The 22,051-nt window shown below is 41.5% G+C and overlaps 1 protein-coding gene across 2 annotated transcripts in view; it reads right to left on the bottom strand.

Moving 5' to 3' along the window:
- Nucleotides 1-22,051, bottom strand: part of PALM2AKAP2 (PALM2 and AKAP2 fusion) — a 274,692-nt gene that overhangs the window by 144,305 nt on the left and 108,336 nt on the right. Inside the window, exons 4-7 of one of the 2 annotated variants that reach the window (XM_056324615.1) lie at nt 15,580-15,694; nt 14,926-14,947; nt 6,270-6,371; nt 735-1,439 (exon numbers count right to left, since the gene is read on the bottom strand). In XM_056324615.1, coding sequence (XP_056180590.1) covers nt 735-1,439; nt 6,270-6,371; nt 14,926-14,947; nt 15,580-15,694 — 944 coding nt within the window. The remainder of the gene's footprint in view (nt 1-734; nt 1,440-6,269; nt 6,372-14,925; nt 14,948-15,579; nt 15,695-22,051) is intronic. The other variant, XM_056324616.1, reaches the window with a different exon arrangement.

Here is a 22,051-nt window from a genome sequence, read left to right as displayed (position 1 = left end):
AAGGTCCACTTTTGGTATCACCAATAAGCAGAAATGGCTGATGGGTTTTTCTGACACTGCAAACTAAACTGGAAAGTTACTATGAAACAAAACTATGTGAACTTTTTTTGGAAAGACTTGTCTGAATTTTAGCTAATTAAAACAGTGAAATGATCTAAGCCTTCCCCCAAGAAATAAAAAATCGGATCTATAAAATAATGTTTAAATGTGATTTTTCTTAAAAAAGAGAAGCAACATTTTTTAAGGCTCTCATATCTGGCTGCTGTGAAACACTCCCACAAAATCCTAGGAATCTGATCAAGCCCGCCAGATATCCAAAGAAAAATGTAAAAAGTGTTTTCATTATATATATTATATATATTATATATATAAATCAAATAAATATGAAAACATTTGTTCCATTTCCCATTTATCTCTCACTCTGCAATATTAAGGAAAAAAAAACCCCCAAATCAGCAACAACCAAAAAAAACCCCCCAAAACTCCCATCCCCTCCCCAAACCCCGAATAGTACGTCTGATGGGAAAATAACCATGCGTTCCTCTTCCTGAAGAACTAGAAAGCAAAGCAACCCAACTGCAAGGCAATGGAGGCATTCACTTCCAGTTCACAGTATTGCAGTTAGAAGTACAGTGAGGTCTAGGTAAGTGATGGAGCAGGAGCTGCCTGGAGGAGGGAAGGAGGAGGTGTTCACATGACAATACAGCATTGACAGCGCTTTTTCTTTTGTGTACCTGGGGCAGCTTCCAAGGGCAGGCTCTCTTCCTTCCCTTCGGGAGAGGAGGGCTCTGTCGTATCCGACAAGGGCCTACCGGAGACCAGCTCAGCAGCGTTTCCATCCATTGTGGAGACATCTGTCACTGTCTTCTCCCGCAATGACTTCTCATCGTCTTCATCAATCAGGACGAGCTCTGCCTTGATGGTCTCGTCATAGCCCAGCACTTTCTTCGTCTCCTCCTCATCATCAATGTTCTGGTAGCCCATAAATATCATTGTCACTGGCTGCTCTGCACTGGCCTCTGGGGCTTTGCCACCACAGGGTTTATCTTGGGGATGAGGGTTCACAGCATGCCCTTTGCTGGGTTTGTGTACCATTTCCAGCTTTGCCTCCTTGAAGAGCATTTGCTCCTTCATATGGCTAAGGTTTCCATCAGCTACCACATTTCTGTCTGACACAGTCACTGTTTCATACCCTCCTTTTACATTTGATTGTCCAGCTTTTTGCATAAGTTCATCTACGTCCTTTGAGCTTAATTTATGTACTCCATTTTCTACCACTGTGCCACCAGAGTGAACCTCATAGACTACCTTGGTACCATCATCATAGACTTTGAATCCTCTTTGATGGGCCTCATCTGGGCCAATAGGTGAAGCAGAGACAATCTTGGTCTCTCCTGTCTGTTTGTCTTTCTCCACATTAATTTCCATGGTGCACAAAGCTTGAATGAAAACAAGAGAGGAAGTGCATGTTACAACAAAAAAAGCCAGTGAATGGTTAATTGCCAAATAGACAAAGAAAACTACTGTGCCCCTTTTCCTACCTCCTGCTTCTAAAGGGCCAAGCATTCTGCGTTAGAGGTGGGATGCAACTCTGTGGACAGCGATGGTTGTTACACCACAGCTTTTTATGCACCTGGAGGCTAGGCATACCTGTGGCAAACAGGACCTAGTCTTCCAGCTCACACCGTGTGGAGATGTCTGATCAATTAGGAGCGCCAAGAGCACTTGGGTTAGGTGTGTTTTAGGCAAACGGAGGTGACAGCATGCAGGTTGCCCACAACCTTTCCATTCTGAACTTGCCTCAAATTCAGAGAGAAACTCCAAGAGCCTTTCTAGTCTCTTTTCCTTCTCTGCCCTCAAACTGCCAGTTAGGTGGTAATAACTTTTGTTTGTTGCAAGTAACACATGGACTGCTTTATTATCAACGCTCATTCTTGCTTAACTCTTCCACCTGTAGTATTCAAAATGCTTTAGAGAGGTGAAGAAACATTTTTTACCCCTGTTCTACAGGTAGGAAAACAAAATCACACAGGAGTGGAATGATTTCTCCCACAGACGCATGACAAGGCAGCTGTCTCAGCTTCCACACCAAGGCATTAACCATGACCTCTGCTTGCAGATTAAGAGAATGTACAAAACGGCCAAGAAGTGCTCCCTCATTTATTTCAATTAGGCCCTAAGCATCGTTGCCAAAGTTGAAGAAAAAAGTAATAATGAACTGATTTTCAAAGTGTCATGAAAAAACTGGTAAAAAAATGCATGTGAGGGATGCTGCTTTAAGATAGCAAAGAAGCTTTTCTAGTGATTCAGAAGGAAACAATAACAAGATGAAGACTGTGGAGACCACACAGTAGGAATAGACAAGCAGTCTACACCGCCGTAACACCCATTTTAAGATACCGTGTCATCTCACTAGGCAGCTTTTCAAAGAAAAATGTGCAAAGGTGTCACAGATTTTCCAGAAGTAGACATCTGTTTAAGCATTCCTTTTATGCAGATGAAGACATTTTGGCTCCCCGACAGACATCCACAGACACTTAATTACAAATTACCACAGGCAGTGACAAGTGTTTGTGAAACTTAGGGTGACCACATCCACCAATGAACCTCAATGGTATAATCACAATTTGTCTTACCTGCAGACACTACAAACTGACATGTTTTTTCTTTTCCCTGACTTATTTTCAACTGAGTACAGAATATCCTTGCCCGAGAACCGATGTAGCTTGGTATGCTTGTATTTATTAAATCATGATTAAAAATTACTCTTACTTTAATATATTCCCTCAGTCTTATTATTCACACATAGTAGAATTTTTCTTCTGTATCCTTAAAGCAGAGTATTTAATCATCAATGGGAAGTTTATCATGACATACATCATGACCCCCCTTATAGCTCTAGACAGAAAATTCATGTGTTGCTTAGTGGGCAATCTATTGCATGTATTGCAGACTGGCCCTTGAAGTTATCTCCTCTGGCCCCCAGGAATGCAGTCTGGAAGGCAGCCCAGCCAGATGCAGGGTCTGGACATCTACATGCTGTGTGCATCTGCTCAGACCTTGATCAGTCCAGCAGGGCTGTTTAGGTGAAGTGCAATGCCACACAAACACTTGTGTGGAGCAGGAGGATGGAGGTGCCAGTGGTTGAAGGAGCATTGCTACCTCTGAGAGCAAGGCATTGCTGAAGGCTGGAGTGGGCTGCAGAACCAGGGACCTCACCCTGGCCGTTGCAAACTATGGGAATATGCCTAAGGACTGTGTTTTACCACTGCTTTGGGGAGGTTTATGGACCCGCTGTGTCCATAGCTGTCATGACCCTGAGCACAGGATGCCCATTTCCATAATGAAGTAGGGATGTCAGTTTTCTGATCTTCCTCGCCACGCTGGAATTTTCATGCCTGGCTATCCCACAGCAGCCTGAGCAGCCAGGAGGAGGCTTTAGGAGTGAGAGCTGGGCTCTGCTCTCAGCTGTATGGTAGCAGACTGAGGGGCAGCCAGCATGGAATGAAATAGGAGAGATTTATATAGGCTGAAAATAAGGAAAAAAGCTGTCACCCCAGGGCTGGTAGCTATTAAGCCCTGAAGCAGGTTGCTCTGAGAAGTTGTGGCAAGCTGCACCGTGGTGCAGCTCAGAGAGCAGCTAGGATGGATTACTTACTTGGGACCATCCTAGCACAGGAGCTGGTAGACAAGTGCCCTTCAAGTCTCATGCAAGTACCTCTGCCCTGAAACCTTTAATCTAATTTATAGAGGTACTGAAACAAAAAGATGCAGGTGCCACCACTAACACTCTGGAATTGATTCCCTTCTAGGTGCAGTTTCTTGGGTGGATGTTAGGGGAAGGAGGAAAGGAAGAGGAATTTTGTTTATTGCCTTGGCCTCTGGGCTGTGGGTGAGTGGGCTATGAACATCACTTGATCTTGCTAGGGGTGCTCAGGCAGATATTGTTGAATAACTTCCCACATTTCAGAGGTAAAAATAGAGGTTGGCTAGTCTATAGGGAAGATGCTATAACTGCCACACTGGCATGTTTTTGAGTGGTGGACAGCTGAACTGAAGTAAAGCTGAACTATCAGGGAGCAACAGTATGTCCAGAAAATCATCTCTGATGTGCAGTGGTTCTTGATTTGTTCTGAGCACCACAGCCCTGCACAGAGAGCACTGCAAGCCTACTGACTGGCTATCTGCTACCTTCTTGGTGAAAAGCAGCATCCTGAGCAACCCTGGATCTCCTGTGCTTCTCCTCTTTGAAAAGTAAAAATACTATCTGGGGCTTGACTTTTCAATAAAGGCTACTGATTTTCCTGTGAAATAGTTGAATGCCATGTCATTGCACATATTTTTAGTGCAAAAGAGGGTGCAATCTGCCAGACCCTCCTTGTTTTGATGAACGAATTTTATTCAGTAGTGTGCATGAAAAGGCTTGTTTAATGGGCCTTAATTAAGAATTCAGAAGCCAATAGGGAAAATCTGATAGTTAAATCACATGGACCTGGCCATATTTAGGAAGAGTTGTAGGATGCATCTTTTTATCAATGGTATGGAGTACTGACAAGTAACAACATCTTACTTATTAGGCAGACTTTGGGCAAAAAGTTCTAGTATTGCTTGGAAGACTCTGTCCCGCTGGCTGATCTGATCTAGAAAATTAACAGGTCTGGTCCTTGTGTATTTTATGTTTGGCTAATTTGCTTAAGCATTTGCCACTGTCAGTGTTTTCTTTTAGTTTCTTCTACCATGGCTTCAGCAGTAGTGTTTTTAGATACTGGCATTACATGTAGTTTATGACCTGCCCCAGGTATCATATTAAAGTTACTTGTGCAGGTAAATGCTTAAACATACATGAGTGTCTTAGAAAGCTGTTCACTAGTGAAATGCATTGCCATGGGAGGAATAATAGAACATGGCTTATCTGCCTGTATGCATACTGTTTGTTCTCTGCAGAAAAATTTACCAGCCCAGCTTGTCAAAGTAGCTGAAAAATGAACTAATGTTTATTTCTAAAAGGTCTTTAAGCAGAGCTTATTTACTACAAAATGTACTCTATTAACACAATACAAAACTGTCTGACAATGGAGTTGAAACTGAAAGCAGTACTTGAAGATGACAACCTGTATTCATGAGTACAAGTTTTCTGCACAAGCTTTAATTACAGTGTAAAATGATGCAGTGCTTCACAAAAACCAGATCCCAACATGCAGACAAAAGCATCTAGCTTCTGCCTGTTATGTGGATTCAGAGGCTGTTCTTTAAAAAAAATAATCTCAATATACTTTCAGTTTTTTAAAGATGTATGCTTACAGTCTATCTTCGAGCACATACACTGTTACCTTTTGTTTAACCTATTGCACGCACATGATACTCTTACCAAGGACCACATGAACAAGGCTTCTTGGTCAGCTGAAGAATCAAAGAAATTATTGCTTCTTTGGTGTTGACAAAATGGCACAAAACACACAGGGGGAAACTTGCTTTTAAGACAGATGAGGGTAAGCATTCATGGAAGGAAAGCTTTTGGAATGGCTTCTGAACAAAATGACATATTCTGTAGGTGTGCACAGTGTCTTAGCTGCAGACATTGCTTTGCTGTGCTTGTTAACCTGTTCTTCACGTAAGACACCTTTCATTCCCACTCCTTGGGATACCTCTTAAATAGCCACCAGCAATCTGGTCTTGAGATAGGGAATACATTGTTTAGAAAAGAAGGATATTGAAAATAAGAAAAACTTACAACTTTCAACCATCATGTTGTTACATTTAAAACACATACTCAATCTGAAAAATAAGTATTAGAAAATTCTTTGTATGACTTCAAGCACAAAACATGCCACAATTTCCCCACCTTTTCCCCAATAAGAAAATGGCATACAAATCAGTATAAAATTACATAAACATTTGAAGCATGTATGGGGTTTTGTGAGTGTCTCTCTGTTTCATTCATTTTAATGGGAGTTGCATGGCTACAACAGACGAGACAAAACCTTGGCCTAGATACCATGTATTTGTATCAGCAGAGATGGGAAGAGCGGAATGTTTCCACGCAAAAAAACCCAGATGAGTTTCTTATGCTGCTTGTAAGTAGTTCAACTACATTTCTTTGAGAGTACTCATTGCTGCTCAAAAAGCCTTGACTTATTTACAAAATACAAATCAAGCAGCATTTCCTGGCATTTAAATGATATTGGACACCATGCCTATTAAGGTAATATAACAAAAAAAGTTCATGGCTACTGGACTGGTATTATAATACTTTGTTCCTTGAGACTTACCAGCTACTCTGCTTGCTCCGTCCCACCCAGGAACTGGATCTGCTGTTCGTGAATAGAGGGTTGGGAGTTCAGGGATCTGGGAGTAAATGTAATTTACTGCATCTGGTGTCAGAGAACAGGAAACAGTTAGATTCGTGCTACGAGCCCCAGTGGCTTCATTGCTTAGACAGCAGAGTATTGTCAGCCCTGACAATAGTCACTGGAGCTTTGTACTAGATAATTGGATCAAAGCAAACAAAGTGCAAAGTCACCGTCGTGTGATTGGTGTTCAATAGACTAGCTGAGGCAGGAGGGAATGGGTCCAGATGACTCAAACCTTATGTCAGTTGAACACATAAAATTATTTGTCAGGAGGTTCTGGATTTATCAAGTCTGTGACCTTTAAAATGGAGGGGAGAGGCAGGGAAGGTAAGGAACAAATCTAATCTGATACCCAGAATACATGACATTTCAGATAGAGATATAAAAGCCTAAAAATGCTAGTGTTGATTGAATGGGATGAAAGGCCAGCTCTTTTGCGCTGTCTGTTTCCGATATATTTGAACCGGCACTTGGCTTTTTGTTCTTAAAGCTGAAATTTAGCTAATAATGAAATCATGTGTAGATGTTGATAGGGTGGCCTGTCGTGACCTTCAAGTAGGTATTAAGCACCTGTCAGTTCTGCAGTGCCATCATTCATTAACAAACCCTGAACTGGTAAAAAGCAATCTTAAAGGAACTGACTTGTTTTACATATAAGCTTATGGTTGTTTAGCATAAGCTAAGTACGTTCTTTACAAGATACATTAAGATATTTACAGTTATTTACCTGGAGGTGTTTTGGGGCAGGGTTAAATATAACAAGATAGCATATATAACTCTGCAAGGATTCAGGGGCTGAGATAAAAGCAGAGCTCAGAGCAGAGATGTGCAAATAACTGACTGGAAGTTCAGGCACCAGACCAAAACAAAGAAGAAAAAAAAATTAAAATCACATTTTTATCAGCTGGAAGTGTTTTTAGTTTTGTATGGAAGTGGTTAAATTTCTGTTCAAATATAAGATCCTGTCTGGTGTAAAAAAACCTCCATTTTCCTCCAAGGGTACTTTGCTGGTATAATGTATAATTTAAGTCTTTGAGCCCTCAGTACAGCCTGGTCCATGTGTCAGGGTAGGAGGCAGAATCTGCCTTACTTGGTGCCTCTTGCTGTTACATAAGCAGGTGAAAGAAAAATACCAGTGCAGATCACAAAAGTGAACTTGTGAGAGTGAAAATGAAATGTCCTGTTGTAGGCTGCTTTACTGTATCTGGTGAAGGGAGGTGCTTTCATCACATTCCCTATGGGCTAACACCCATACCAGAAAAAACCCTACACCTGGCAGCATCCTCAGCAAAGACATGGTGTGCCACCTCTAATCCCAAATCTGCTCCTTTGGCAGGAAAATTGGGCCTGGTATTAGTGAGATGGTTTTATTGAAATGGCAGCTTTTACTTAATAGCGTGCAGTGGCCACTAGTGCTGCTGGGTGCAGGAAGACAGTAATCACAGTTCTCAAGAAGATATTCCATCCTTCCATGGAGCATTGTAGGTGACTCAAGTAAGGAGGTCTCCTTTCCCCCTTCCTGTGCCAGAGGAGGATGCCACAGAGGCACATGCAAATTCATTCTAGAAAGCCAGGAATTTAGTATAGAAGTTCAGTCTGTAACAGAGGAGTTTGAAAAAAAACACCTTGTTCAAGCAAATATTATTTTATTTCATATTTCAGCGCACAAATGGCAGGCTTGGCAAATGGACTTACATATTTTCAGTGCATACTGTCTCCTCGAAGTGTTTTATTTTTAGAAGTAGAGCCTAGAAGAAATAATTGTTTAGGACACAGCTGACTAAGCAGTGGCCAGCAACTGCTGCTTTCTTTTGCAGGGTTTCTTGCCTCTGATGAGAAACTGGTACAATGTTTGCTGCTGTTATTCTGGGAAATATCACCAGCAAATGATCAGGCCATTATTGAAAACTGAAGTAATTTCTCAGAAGAAAGAAGAAGTGGGGACTGTGTTTCTGGGCCAGAATAAGAACACACTTTGTGCTCTGGAAATGGCAGAAGTTCAGTAATTATTCACTCCGTAGAGTGTACTGCTGTAACAGTAGTTTCAGCACGCACTCCTCCAGCTACTTGAGTGACAGATGTATTTGTACACGCATGGTTGTAATCGATGCAGACTTGTGCTGCTTAAATAGTCATCCTGACTTCTTTTACAGTCCATGAGACTGTGAAAGACCCATGGATAGGGTACAGTTCTCATCCCAGGGCACTTCATGTGGCAAAAAGCCTTTGCAAGTGTTTGTTTTTCCCCAGTGCCTGTACAGGGAACTGAGCTGACCACTCTGTCATCTAGCATTACTGACGTCTAGCAGTAAGCAAGATTGGTTGTACATTTAGATGGTGAAACTCTAATTTTGATGGTGTATGTGTCTGTAGACCTTAGTAAGTTGGGGGTTTTTTTCTGCTTCTGCATCAGGAGACAATACCTAGGTGTTAGGTGTTAACATTGACTCAGTTCAGAAACTTCTCTGGATGTTACTTAGAATAAAATATTAAAAAATTAGTTTCAGGGTTCCTGATAATCTCTCATTATTGTCCTGAGAAGGAAACACCAGGGTGGAGGTGGTGGGGGTGGGATTCTCATGTACTCTTTCTTCTGAAGCAAGTGGTGGTACCCTGTTGTCAGAAATGGGGTATTTGACTAGAAGAAATTGGGGCTTGGTTGATTCTGCCAGTTCCTGTTCCATCTTCCCCGCGCCCCCCCCCCCCCCCCCCCCAATGAACTTGCTTTTTCCCGTTTATCTCACTGGCAACAATGTTTGTTTCATTTAGCACCTTTAAAAAGGATGTAAGAGAACAATTTTACAAGGAGCTGATGAGATACAAATTAGCATTTCATTCTCGTGAGAAGTAAGACATATATAAATTAAAGCATTTGAACTGACTGCATTCAATATCTTCTTTTCAACTTTGGATGAATTATTAATATCTAAGGTTGCCATAAAACATGTCCTGTGGCTCTTTGTACTACTTAGAACTGTGTTTTAGGACCAAGGCACTCTTCCATATTATCAGACAAGTGATTGGGAAAACATAAGAGGCAAAACAATCCTTTGAGGGTGCTTACACAAAACCAGATGTTCAAGTGCTCAGAATAGTTCCCACACAGATGCCTGTGGCCAAATGTCAGACACGCTTATTTTCCAAGGACTGGATTATCTTTACAAATTCTGACTACCAGTAAAATCCGTGGTAATTCTTCTGCAAATAATGGCTCCCAGGGTAGGGTTGTTCCACCTGCAAACCCCCCTGGGGGTCCATGAAGCTACAGAACAGAAATTATGACCCTCCTACCATGTTTGTAAGACCAAGCAGGAAACTTTCCTAAAGGCTGAATAGGCTGGCTCTGACTTAGTGAATCATGCTTTAAACTAATGAACTTGGAGGGTAGGTTCCACAACTGACATCTGTATATCCATAAGCAACATGGTGGATGAGTACACCTGAAAAACCAGTAGGGAATGCTCACCAACCCTTTGCAAAGGCAAGAACCCTAAGTTCAGCCACCTCAAGTGCATGTATACCAATGTATGTAATCTGGGCAACAAGCAGGAGGAACTAGAGCTCTGTGCCCAGCCTGAGAGATGTCAAGAATCACAGAAACTTGATGGGAAAACTCACATGATGGGAAGACTATAATGGATGGGTACAAACAATTTCAGAAAGATAGGAAGGGAAGAAGAGAATGTAGAGTTGCACTTTATGTGAAAGAGAAATTTGAGTGCATAGAGGAGAGCTCTGGAGACTATGCCAGTTCTATTGAATGGAAGCCTTTGGATGAAGATTAGAGGGATCATCACCAAGGGGGATCTTATGTTACGAGTCTGTTACCAACCTCCCAATCAGGATGATGAAGCTGACAAAACCTCACTTTGGCTGCTCAAGGAAGTCTCAGGCCAACAGAACCTGGTCCGCATGGGTGGCTTCAATTGCCCAGACATTTATTGGAAAAAGTAATAAACTGGTGTACAAGCCATCCATCAGGTTCTTGGAATGCACTGAGGATTGTTTCTTACTGTAGATGCTGGGCCTGCTGACTAGGATCAGCACATTCCTAGATTTACTGCTCGCAAACCCAGAAGACTTACTTGACAACAAAACTACCAGTGAGAGCCTTGGATACAGTGACCACAACATTGTGGAGTTTAAGATCCTGCTGAGCTGAAGACTACTACCGAAGACCAGTAGTAGGACAAAGTTCCCAAATTTTAGAAGAACTAGCTTCAGTATGTTCAGAACTTAGCTGTGAGGGATTCCATGGGAAGCATCCATGGAGGGCGAAGGAGCTTTTGAGTGCTGGGAGTTATTCAAGAGCGCTTGCTGAAAGTGCAAAAATGTTTCATCGTCTACAAAGGTAAAGAAAGAAGGCTGAATAAAATACCACTTTGGCTTAACAATGAGCCTTTAGGTGTAATTAAAAGCAGAACAGAAGCATACAGACTATGGAAAGGCAGCCAAATAACTATTGAGGACTACAAGAACCTTGCTAGGGTGTGTGGCAGTCAGAAAGGCTCATCTAGAACTGAAATTGGCCAAAGATGTCAAGTACAACAAGAAAGGGTTCTTCAGATTTGCAAGAGGTAAGGAGAAGCACAGGGAAGACATATGCCATTACTAAACAGGGCAGGGAAACTAGTTACTAACAATGTGGACAAGGTAAATGTTCTCATTACCTTCTTTGCCTCTGTCTTTACTGGTGTAGCTGTATCCCAGATCACGAGACAAAGTAGCTATGATGACCCATGTGTTGACCCACCAGTAGTGGAGGAAGGGCTGGCGTGCAGCCTCTTGCAGGGGCTCATTCTACATAAATCCCTGGGTCTGGTTGAAATCTAGGGCATCAAGAGAAGTGCCTGGCATTGTTGCAAGGAGACTGTCTATAATATTTGAACTTCACAGAGATCAGGGAATCTCCCTGATGACTGGAAGAGGGAAAGTATCATACACATCTATAGGAAGGGACCAAAAGAACGCCCAGGAAAAAAAGAGTCTTATTGGTCTTAATTCAGCCCCTGGGAAACTGATGGAATGAGTCCTCCTAGAAACTATTACAAATCAAATGAAGCAGGTGATGGGGAAATGCCAGCATGGATTTACCAAGGGCAAATCATGACAAACCTGATCACTTTCTACAAAAAAATAATGTCTTCTGTTGACATTGTGAAAGCAGTGGATGCCATTTACTTGGCCTTGAGCAAAGCTTTTGACACTGTTTCCCACAGCCCTCTCCTGGACAAGCTGGCAAGATACAGATTGGATGAGTTGTCTGTGAGATGGGTAGGAAATTGGCTAACAGGCTGCACCCAAAGGATGGTGATCAATGGTTTTTACTCAAGTGATCAGAGGTGCTGTAATTGTGGCAACCATAGATGCAGACCAAATAAAAAAGTTACTTTAAACTCTACAATTGAAAAACAATTGCTGATGAGTTTTTACAGGACATGTGGAAAGTACTCTACAAAGATCTGTACTTGACTCCTCTAAGGACAAGCTCATCTGTTTTGCTGTTGGGCTGCACAGCTGATCAAGATCGGAAGAAGGAAAACCAGAAGAGTCTCTAAGTAATGTGCTGGAAGCTAAACAATCCAGGCCAGGCTAGGTTTCCACAGCCACATCTTTACCAAATATATGCTAATACATACCAAATTCAAACAGAGGCTTATGCAAAATGTAGTTACTCTAATGGTGGCTTCTGTATATTGGCTGAAGTAGCAGCATGTAGTTTGCATACAAATGGCCAAAGATTGCAGAGGATGAATTTACCCCTGAGGCAAATTCAGCAGTCAAGGGATTTATACCAGATCTTAATGTGGCTTTTATTTTATATATACACTGAGCCATAAACACATGCGCACGTGGAGTAAGAGCTCTCTCCATTTATTCATGATGATGTGCATGCAGCATAGCAGTACAGCATGCCTGGTTTTGACTGCAGTCTTGAGCAGTACCAGAGCAGTACCAAATGATGTCATTCCTAGCATCTCTCAGGCCTTATTTAATGAAGAGCTTGTCAGTGACAAACCACCAAGGAGATGGCAGGAGCATGGCTGCAGGTTACAGGGCCACAGCCCACAGCCTCAGCTTTTCTGCTCTGCTTTCTCTCACAGGGTAATCTACAAAGGCAAGGTGTGTTCATACCCTGGAAAACACGGGATTTGTGTTTATTGTGCCTGGATGACTTCAGGCTCAGAAATGCTTATTGCTAAACACAGCTATTTTCTGGGAAGGCTTGGAAGGACTCAAAGAATCACTTGACCAGCCAACAGTGCTCACCACCACTTGTCCCCTTCCCTTGCAGCCTTAATCTGGACCCTTCTGGTTTCTGAACTCCGCATAGCAGTGCTTTCTGCACACTCAAAAGCTCTGTCACTCACATATATATATGGAACAAAACCATGCAGAGGAACACAATGGTAAAATAAATCACTTCCTGTACCATGGTAATGTTTAGAATAAAGGGAGGGATGGACAAAGAGCAAACTAATGTGGTATTTATGGACTCCCAAGTCTTTCAGGATGTGTCAGCAAATGAAGAAATTGCCCCGACAGGTCGATGTTGGTTTTCATCTGTGTTTTACACAGCCTTCCTGTAGTGCCCAATGGCTCCTACCATTTCCCTCCACAGCATGTGTTACAGACAGTTGCTAGACAGATGGCTGATCTGCTGCAACAAAGCAAGTCCTATATGTTTCTAAAAGAAGGAAAAATCTATGGTACCAAAGTGCTCACAGCTAGCTATGTACATGTTTTCTTCCTGCTCTGATCAGCTACCCTCAAGACTCTTGTCAAAGGGCGGAAAACAAAGGACTTGCTCAGCTTTCACCCTGTGAAGATATACAATCACATTGTGCTCACAGTAGGAGGGCTCAGAGGGCAGTTTGCAGCCTTGGTCATCCCTAGAGAAGAAGAGTATGGTACTGCTTAGAGGATGACCAGAGACCACCTCAGCCCACAAGGACCAGCTGCCAAGAGGAAGAGAGAAGATATATAAAGCAAGTGGCCTGGAAAAGAAGAGGTACTGGTTAATTTAGCTATAACCCCTGCTCCCTCTGATTGCACACTTATTCCAGAGGCGCTCTCCTGTCTTTGGCATAGTTTTGCAGTTTTCTGTTACCCTTCAGAAACCATGAGCTATCCTTGTCTGGCTCAGCCTGTGAGGGAGGGAACCCCTGAAAGCAGGCAAAATCTGGAGAGAAGTGAGGTTCTTCTTGAACCCAATGAAATACTACATTGCTACAATAAAATACCTTTGGGGAAACCACCACTTTGTACTTGCTAGGGGCTTCCTTTTGTTCCCATTTAAGACAACGCACTTAAAGAGGCAGACTGTATCTTGCAGGAGTCATAAAAGCTCCTGCACACTTTGGGGGTTAATTTCTGTAGGCATCATCCTTTTTTTTTTGAACTTGCCAACAACCATGGTGAAACTCTTCATAGGTACAAAATATGTGCCATTCTGGATCTTTATTTACTTTGTGGTAGCTGATTTCAAATGCTCCAGGAGGAAGGAAGAGTAAGCAGAGCATCCTATCTGGGACTTTTTTTTTTTTTTTTTCCAGTGGGAGTTAATGTGAAACTTGGATTATATTGCTAACAGAAGTGAAATTTTCAGAACTAGAACTTTGAATTAAGAAGAAAACTCTCTTACTAAGTAATATTATCATCTCAAAAAGAAAATTCCAAGTCAGCTTATATGCTACATATTAACCTTCTTTTGTATCCCAGTGCCTTAATGTTAGGATCATCCTACATATTCCTCATCTATACTCACAGTACAGTTGGGCATAGCTTTGTCAGCAATTGGAGGAGGTAGTCTTGACCTCAAGTATTTTGAATCTTGCCAGTTCAAAGACATGTACTGAGAATGAGAGTGTGGAGCATAGATTTATCTGCAAATGGATCAGCATGATATCCTTCCTGGGTCCTAGGGGTCTTGGAGAGGCACTACAAGGGTCTTTCTAGCTTCCTGTGACTAAACCGTATTATTTGCTCACTCAGAAAACTAGATTTATAGTTCAGTATTTAGACTGATCATACATAGTGTGACGCTGAGTTCATAAACTAGGAGTTATTACATCCTCATCCATCCATGCAAAGTTTTCCTTCTGTAAGAATCTTCATGCAAATAATGTCATTCATCAGTAAAGTAATCTAATTTTAATAGTTGTTCCTGCATGTTAGGAATAGTCCTTATTGTATTTAAGTGTTTATGGGCAGAGCATGAGTGCATAAAATGAAGAAGACTGACTACAGAGAGGTTGAAAGGAGTCTGCAGTGCAGGGCTATCATGTGGTGAAGGGGGTCAATAACGTAGAAGTTGTACAATGTCTGTTTTAAGTAATCCGTGCTGTTCTTTCCCCTTGGTTGCACATAAGAAGAGGTGGAGCTCTGCCAAAGGAGTACTGTTTCACCACAATAGTGACGTTTGTGCTTACAGTTCCAAAGAAAAAAGTAATAGTTCTAGCAATAAATCAGAAGCATACAATGAAGAAACCCCTTACTCTGTAAACCTTTGCAATAAAGCTATAGTAAAATTCTTGTTAAACCCAAAGCTATACAGTAATAAAAAGGCACTTACCCCCATCCTGGTGTGAGAAACTCTGTGAAGGGAAAAAATAAGATGTTTGGTTAAACCTTCTATATTGTGGGTATAATTTGCCTGAAGTATTGATATTTAGGCTAGGCTTGCTTTTATGGTTCTTTGTAATTTTTTAAATGGGTAACTGGGGGTATGGCTCCTCAGATTTAGGTGCCATTACAGGCTAAGGGAGAGGGACATGGTGTAACTAAAAAGAGAACTCTGCTGTTTGTTGCAGGCTGTAATGTTCAGAAGTGGCATTTGTAGTGAATGCCACTATCTCTGGGTGCCACTGGGAGCAGGGAAGTTTGAGATGCCTTTCAGGATCCTGCTGATGTCTTTCAGTGGGGATGAGAGCTCACATTGTTTCCCTGTAGATAAGCTAGGGAGATAGTCTCTGAAATCCCTTTTTTAAAAAAAGCTGGAGTGGAAGGGCACATCCAAATAACCCAACCAAAATAGATCTGACACCTCTACATCTTTTCTAGCCTTGTTCATCCTGGTTTGAGATACATGCTCTGCAACCACGCTCAATCTTCCCGTAAGTGCATGAATTAGAACTGTTGCTTTCAAACAATGCCAGAAGTCTACCTTGGTTTCAAACTGTGCCTGCGTGGTGGTGTGGTATTTCATTTTTTTTTTTTTTCTTAATACCTTTTGCAAGTTGTCGAAGGATTTCTCAGTTTCCTTCAGTTTCTCCAAAATTATTTGTTCTTTGGCAGATATTTGGGATTCCTCACTTTCTAATTTCTGTATTTCTTGTTCCAGCCTGTGGAAGACAAATACAGGACATACACACAAAAATAAAACATGTAAAAATGATTTCAACAAACCATAGTTTCCTAGGTATTAATTAGCATTTCAAATGTCATCAAGAACAACTTTCACTCTTGTTATCCACAACAGCTTTCCTAGCACATGAAGTGCACGTGAATTATTTGTAAAACATACAGATCTATTTAAAAGAGAAACAGTAATTCTCTTACTATCCACTTCTGCAAAAGCAAGTAAAGATTAATGAAAAATATATCTTGATATCCCCTCACCTCGATTCCCCTACCATTTCTCAGATATGGACTTTCATTTTAGAAATTACAGTACAGGATATAACCATAAATATGCAATAACAATTAGAGGACTAAGTGTTTTCTAATCTTTTGTACTCTGGACAATGAAACTGAAAACGGTTGGAAGCTGTCAGTCAACCAGTTGTGTTAGAAGTTTCTCTTGAATGGGTACTTTGCCCACTCCTGCCTATAACACTTTGAGATATCCATCCATGCTTTCTACTGTTATTGCATGATACAATGCAATATCCTCTGGGGGAACCCAGAGGCTTTAGGTAATAAAATACACAGGATACTCAGAAAATAAACTGATTTTGCTAGGTGGTAAGCATTCCGCACTATCGTTTCTCTTGCCAATACTTAATGGCACACACTCCTTAAGATGTGTTGATTGTGATTTGGGATGCACTTTAATCAGGGTTAGATTCTCCATTACTTTAACTCAAACCTCCTTTTACTGACATGATTTATTCTGGTGCAAGCATATTCCCTCTTTTGCTCTCTATTTTTATGTATGTGACCATATTTATTTTCTCACTTTTGATTAAAAAAATAATCTGTGATATGACCTAAGATGAACACTTTTGAACTGGGATAGTTACCTAAAACTGTCTACAGAAAGAGTTGTAGCTGCTCACAGTTTGTTGGACCATATTTCTTGGAATGTGAGAGATCAGCATCGCCCAATACTTTCCTTATGTATGGCTGCTTGACCCCACCTTTCTGCCACCACTTCTTAGGTGGATCCAAGCTGAAGTGACACATTTTCACTCTTTCTGAGTGCTGCACAGCACAGGACTTCATTAATGTGTATTTGATCACAAGGCAGAGCGCAAGAAGAAGATGACAGTGAGCAGGTAGGGAGGAGGGAGGGAGAGATTGCTCCTTTCAGGGGATTGACAGCTTGAGTTGCTTGTGAAATTCATGTTCCTAAATATAGATACAGGGATCTATCTTAAGGCACCCCCCTTAGAAATTTTTCCCCACTTTTTAATTGTGCAAGGATGAAAAGATGTGTGGCACTTGCTGACAATGCTTTTCATTAGATGGAGGCAAAAGTGTCACAGCCTCAAGCTGCTGCAGATAGAAAAATGTAGATTTTGCTCTTGTGAAGTATGTGCATACTTAATAGTCTTTGTTAAAGGCAATCCCATCATTTCCAAGTTGAAATGGCTTAACTGCAGTGATTTTAAAATGAACTTTTGGAAAGTACTTATCCAATCCACTTAATGTTATCTCCAAAGACATATAAAAAAAATGTAAATTGCAAAATATTTTGAAACAAATGTTTGAAACAAAGTGGAACAATTTGATACAGGATATATACCCATCCCCAACCCCCCCCCCCCCCCCCCCCCCCCCGCCCCTTGTGGTTCTGGGAGAAAGACTTCAAAAAATCATGTTTCTTCCCGATTCTTCCCAGGAAAATTTTAAAAATACCTACTGAAATGACAAAATAATTTGTCACTGAGGTCAGACATTGCCATGCTCCTATTTAATTAAATTAGAAGTCAACAGGAAGGTGGCTTCTTTTCCTTCCCTGTCCCTGGGAACGATTAGCAGACCTACATACATTTATATATTGCTGATACAGACATTTGAAATATTCTCCTGTGCTGTCTGGTGAAATGTCTGGTGGAGCTGGGTGAGTTGGGGTTTACTGATATGTTTTCTTTTCTTACCAAGTGAATCACTAAGAAGCATTCTCAGGATACATGTTCTGTAACCTGCTACATTTTGCTCATTAAATGATCCAGAAAGAGACTGTACAAGTCAGCAACAAGTCAGCAACAACAAAATATACAGGAATAAAGAAGTCCTTTTTCTTTCAAATGAACTGGACATCAGTTAATAATTTATGACAATGAAAAGACTGTGAGTATATGTGGTATGAGGCAACTCCCTTGATGTTGGCAAGTTTATAAGCAAGTAAGACTCCTTGTAATTTGGGGTGAATGTAAGTGAAACATTTTTTGCACACCACCTCAAAACTGTGGAAACTTTGCCATTAATTGTTGATCTTTCAGAGAAAGTTTGCTTCTAAGGATGCACATATGCACTTGTACATGCACACCCAGCCATTGATTTGATTTAGATTTTCATATTTTCTGGTTACTTACTCTTTTGTTTTTACATGTTTATGTCTCTTTTTATCCTCCCCTCCTGGTTCACTTCCTCAGTTTCTGCTTCCTTTGTGCCAGCCTGCCCTCACCATTAAAATGCATTTGGCAGATACAACATTAGGTTGCCAAATTTCTACAAGCAGCTTGATATTTTTTTTCCTGAATCCCTTCTTCAGTTCCTTTTGGAAGTGGTATTAACAACAACTTAATGAAGAGGAAAGGGATGGGGGCAGAGCTGCCAGAGTTCAGAAACATGGGTGAAGCTGGTAGGACACCAATTTCTTATGTGACACTGAGTAAGAATGCATACAAACTCATCCAGTAGGTGCAAATTGCCCTTTTTCCACTAAAATCAATGCAGGCAGGTCTCCCAGGACCTGTGTAGAATGGGTCTGAATTCCTAATTGTGTCAGGAAAAATACAGATAATTCAGCCAGAATGTACCCGTTACATAGCACAAGAGTCATATACCAAGCATTAATATCCACAGGAGATTGCTTTATACCTGTTTGGTTTTTACACCACTCATGTCTGAACTTTCTAGGCTTAAAAACTGAGGTAATGCTGCTGAGTTACTGAGGTAACAGAAATACTCAAGGGCAGAGTTGCCATGTAAGCTGTTGTATACATTCATCAGTAAATCACCTGGGCACCACAGACTTCCCTGGAAAATTTGGATCTAGTGTCTTCACCACTTCCTTTGGCTGCCTTTTTACATAAGGGCCAGCAATGCAAAAATTAAAATCTTAATGCAAACCAAAGGTTATTTTGCATGCTTTATTTTTTCAGTGAGCTTCATATCATCAGAATTGCTGAGTGATAATGAGAACTGCTTGCTTTTTTGGTAACAAGATACAACATAGATATGCAAATTTGGTCTGCAAAACAAAATGCACTAACATCACATCTGTTTTGAGCAACATGCTATATAATGGTTTAAAGAGTAATAAATCTTTTCAGAGTGCACATGTACATGTACGTACATATACAAAGTGCTTACATTCTTCCTGTGTAATCCTGTTAAATATTGAATAATGTCCTTTTCTTCTAGCCCGTTTTAAAAAGGATGTGCCTTAATTGTCATTTGACACCTGGCAAGGAAACCTTATAATTCCCTTGTTCCTGGTTTATTAGTGGATTTCAGGCTGGTGTTTGAAAGATGGCCACAACAATAAATCCAGTTAAATAAACAACTACAATATCTGGAGTGCCGTAGGGAAAGGAAATAGGAAAGAAAACAGAGATCCAGATGAAGCAGCAGTGGTGTAAAACAAACCATTTGTATTGCTGCTTACTGGTCCAAGAAGTTACCCGCTAGCTGGGATTTGCTAAACTGTTTATATAAGGAGAAAAAAATTGGTCAGAGAGTCCAGAGTTGCTTTGGCATGGGCATGCCTTTTCAGTGGGTGCACACAGTGCTGTTTCCCCAAATATCAGAGACAAACAGGGGAGATTTTGCCACTCAGAAAGCCAAGCCTGCCTTGCTGCTAGCCTGTCTGTCCCACAGCTTTCTTTAATGGATGACTGCTGTAAACATCTGAGGGTATAACAGGATTTTCAGGGAGGCTGAGAAGAGCTGTCCATGTAAGCAGATGACCCTCCTGCTCATGTTAATGGTGCTGTTCTGCTATGAAGAGAAAGAAAACACAAACAGCCAAACGGATGGTATCTTCCAGACAGCATTTTGCTGTGATTTGGGTGCACCTTGATTCCTTGGTTAGTAAGATTACAGGCTGATAAGATATTTCAGGCTGGAAGTGACCTTGGGAGCTCTCTAGCCCAACCTCCTGCCCAAAGCAGGGTCAGCTGTGAGATCAAACCTGGATACTCATGGCTTCTTCCAGCTGGGGTTTGAAACTCTCCAAAGATGGGAGGCGAAGAATCCATTTTTAAGACTACACACAGGCTTTCTCTTTTATAATCTAGCTATCAGACATCATACCCTGCAAAAACTAGACCAGAACCCTTCAGTAGCGCAGGGCAAGGGGATGCAGTGCACTGCTAAAGGAAGTGTGGTCTGTGTGTTTGCTGGGATTTCAACGTAACCAGGTGGGCACATGAGTGTAGGCAAGGAGGGCAGGGCAGTTTCCAAGAGGACTGGAGGCAGAATCAGCAAATGGACCCTCCTGCAGAGATGCTGGGATCGGGGACCAAAGGAGGTATCAGGCAGCACAGAATACTTAAATTTAGGTGATGAAAGGGAAGTTAAGCAGGGAGATTTAAGTGGTGAAGAGGCAGAAGAGGTTTGCTGCTGTGGTGCATATATATGTGTGTTTACATTTAGCATTTAGCACTCAGTACCCAGCAAACATTATGTTTGAATATAGGGCTCTGTTTTGTGCTCCAGCTTGAAGGTACTTTCTCTATGTAAAGGATTTCCTCTGTTTCCCATGCTAAGATGTTGAAACCCATGGACCTGGGCTGTCATTTTCCTCTGTGTTGAAAGACAGAGGCTGTTCTGGCACAAGGTGCTTTTACCTTGAACTCAGAAGGAACCTTGAGGAGGATCCTGCAGGATATTCATGCAGCTGGTGCAGTCACACTGCTTTTGCAACAGGAGCACACAATCCCAAGTAAGCAGAACTATGCCTGAAGAAAACAACCTCCTCTATCCAGCTAATTAACTCTGGCAGACACATGATTTCTAGAGATGCTTACATTTGGCTCAGCAGTGTTTTGTTTTTCCAGGGTGGGATGGTACCAGCATTATAAACAGGGAGAACAGCAGCAGGTTTATGGACTGGTTGAGAAATAGTCATGTCACTTCTGCAGTGAAGATAGAAATGTAATAGAAATTAAGACTGCAGCATACACACTGACATGTCAGTGGAAAAAAAAAGAACATTCATCAGCATTAATAAGGAAAATATATAAGTATTCAGAACTTAAGAGAAAAACAGGAAAGACCTAATCAGAGTAAACACTCAAAGGGAAAAGGATGCACATGTAGAGTGGGGGATGGCTCAGCTGTAAACTGATTATTTTGCTATTGCTTGACTGATGCCCTAAATCAACCTGATATAAAAGGCACAAAGAAGACATAGGCCTATGTATCAGTAGTTATCTGTCTCAGAGTTGAACATCCTGAGGTGTTACAGCTGGTATTAAAATGGCAGATTCACAAGCAGAGAACTGCAACAAACCCCTCTGATGCTTACTAAACAGAAAGTTAAACAAACACCATGTTTAGGGATTACTGGACTTGTTGATCTCTGCACAAACTATGTACCCATCTCAAGGCTCTGGTCCTCAAAAAGCTTTTCACCACACAGCAAAACCAGAAGCTGTAACTTAAGGGGTTGACACTTCTGCCATACGCCTTTTCCTGCAGTGCAGAAGAGCTGCACCCCATGGGCCTCTCATTCCTACTTGTTCTTGGCCACTGTAAAGGTTTTTGGGGCAGCTGTGTACCTGTTAGGTCTCACAGGTTCAGAATAACCTTGGAAAATGAATTTGCAAGGGGAAAGGGTTCCCCCTGCAAGATATGTAAGTCTTGAATTTTGGTTTTTTAAACCAGCACAACCAAAGAAGATATGGGGAACTGTACCCTAAATCCCAGTCCAGCATCTCAGACCTTGACACGCTTCCTATACCCCTTTATCTACTGCCAAACACCGGTAACCTGGCTGTAAACCAACATGCCTAAGAAACTGGATCTGAAACCTACATACCACAGCTGTGAACAGTTCCCTTCATCTGTTGTAGAGGAGGGGGAGATCACTGACTAATACTTTAGTTTCCACATTGGCTTAGTTTTCTTAGCAAACACCAGCAGTTGTGCCAAAGCCAGTTGGACCATTTGTGCATGTCACTGTATATCGACACACAGCCAGCGCTGATGGCAAAAAACCTGTTGATTTCAGGTCTGTTGCAGGATCTGAAATGGGATTCCAGAGCTGAGTAATTCAATGCCTTTTAGTTTAGTCTTTCTGCAAA

The sequence above is a fragment of the Falco biarmicus genome, chromosome Z (genome assembly GCF_023638135.1).
Source record: "Falco biarmicus isolate bFalBia1 chromosome Z, bFalBia1.pri, whole genome shotgun sequence".
NCBI lineage: Eukaryota > Metazoa > Chordata > Aves > Falconiformes > Falconidae > Falco > Falco biarmicus.
This window is presented reverse-complemented; position numbering and strand designations above follow the sequence as displayed.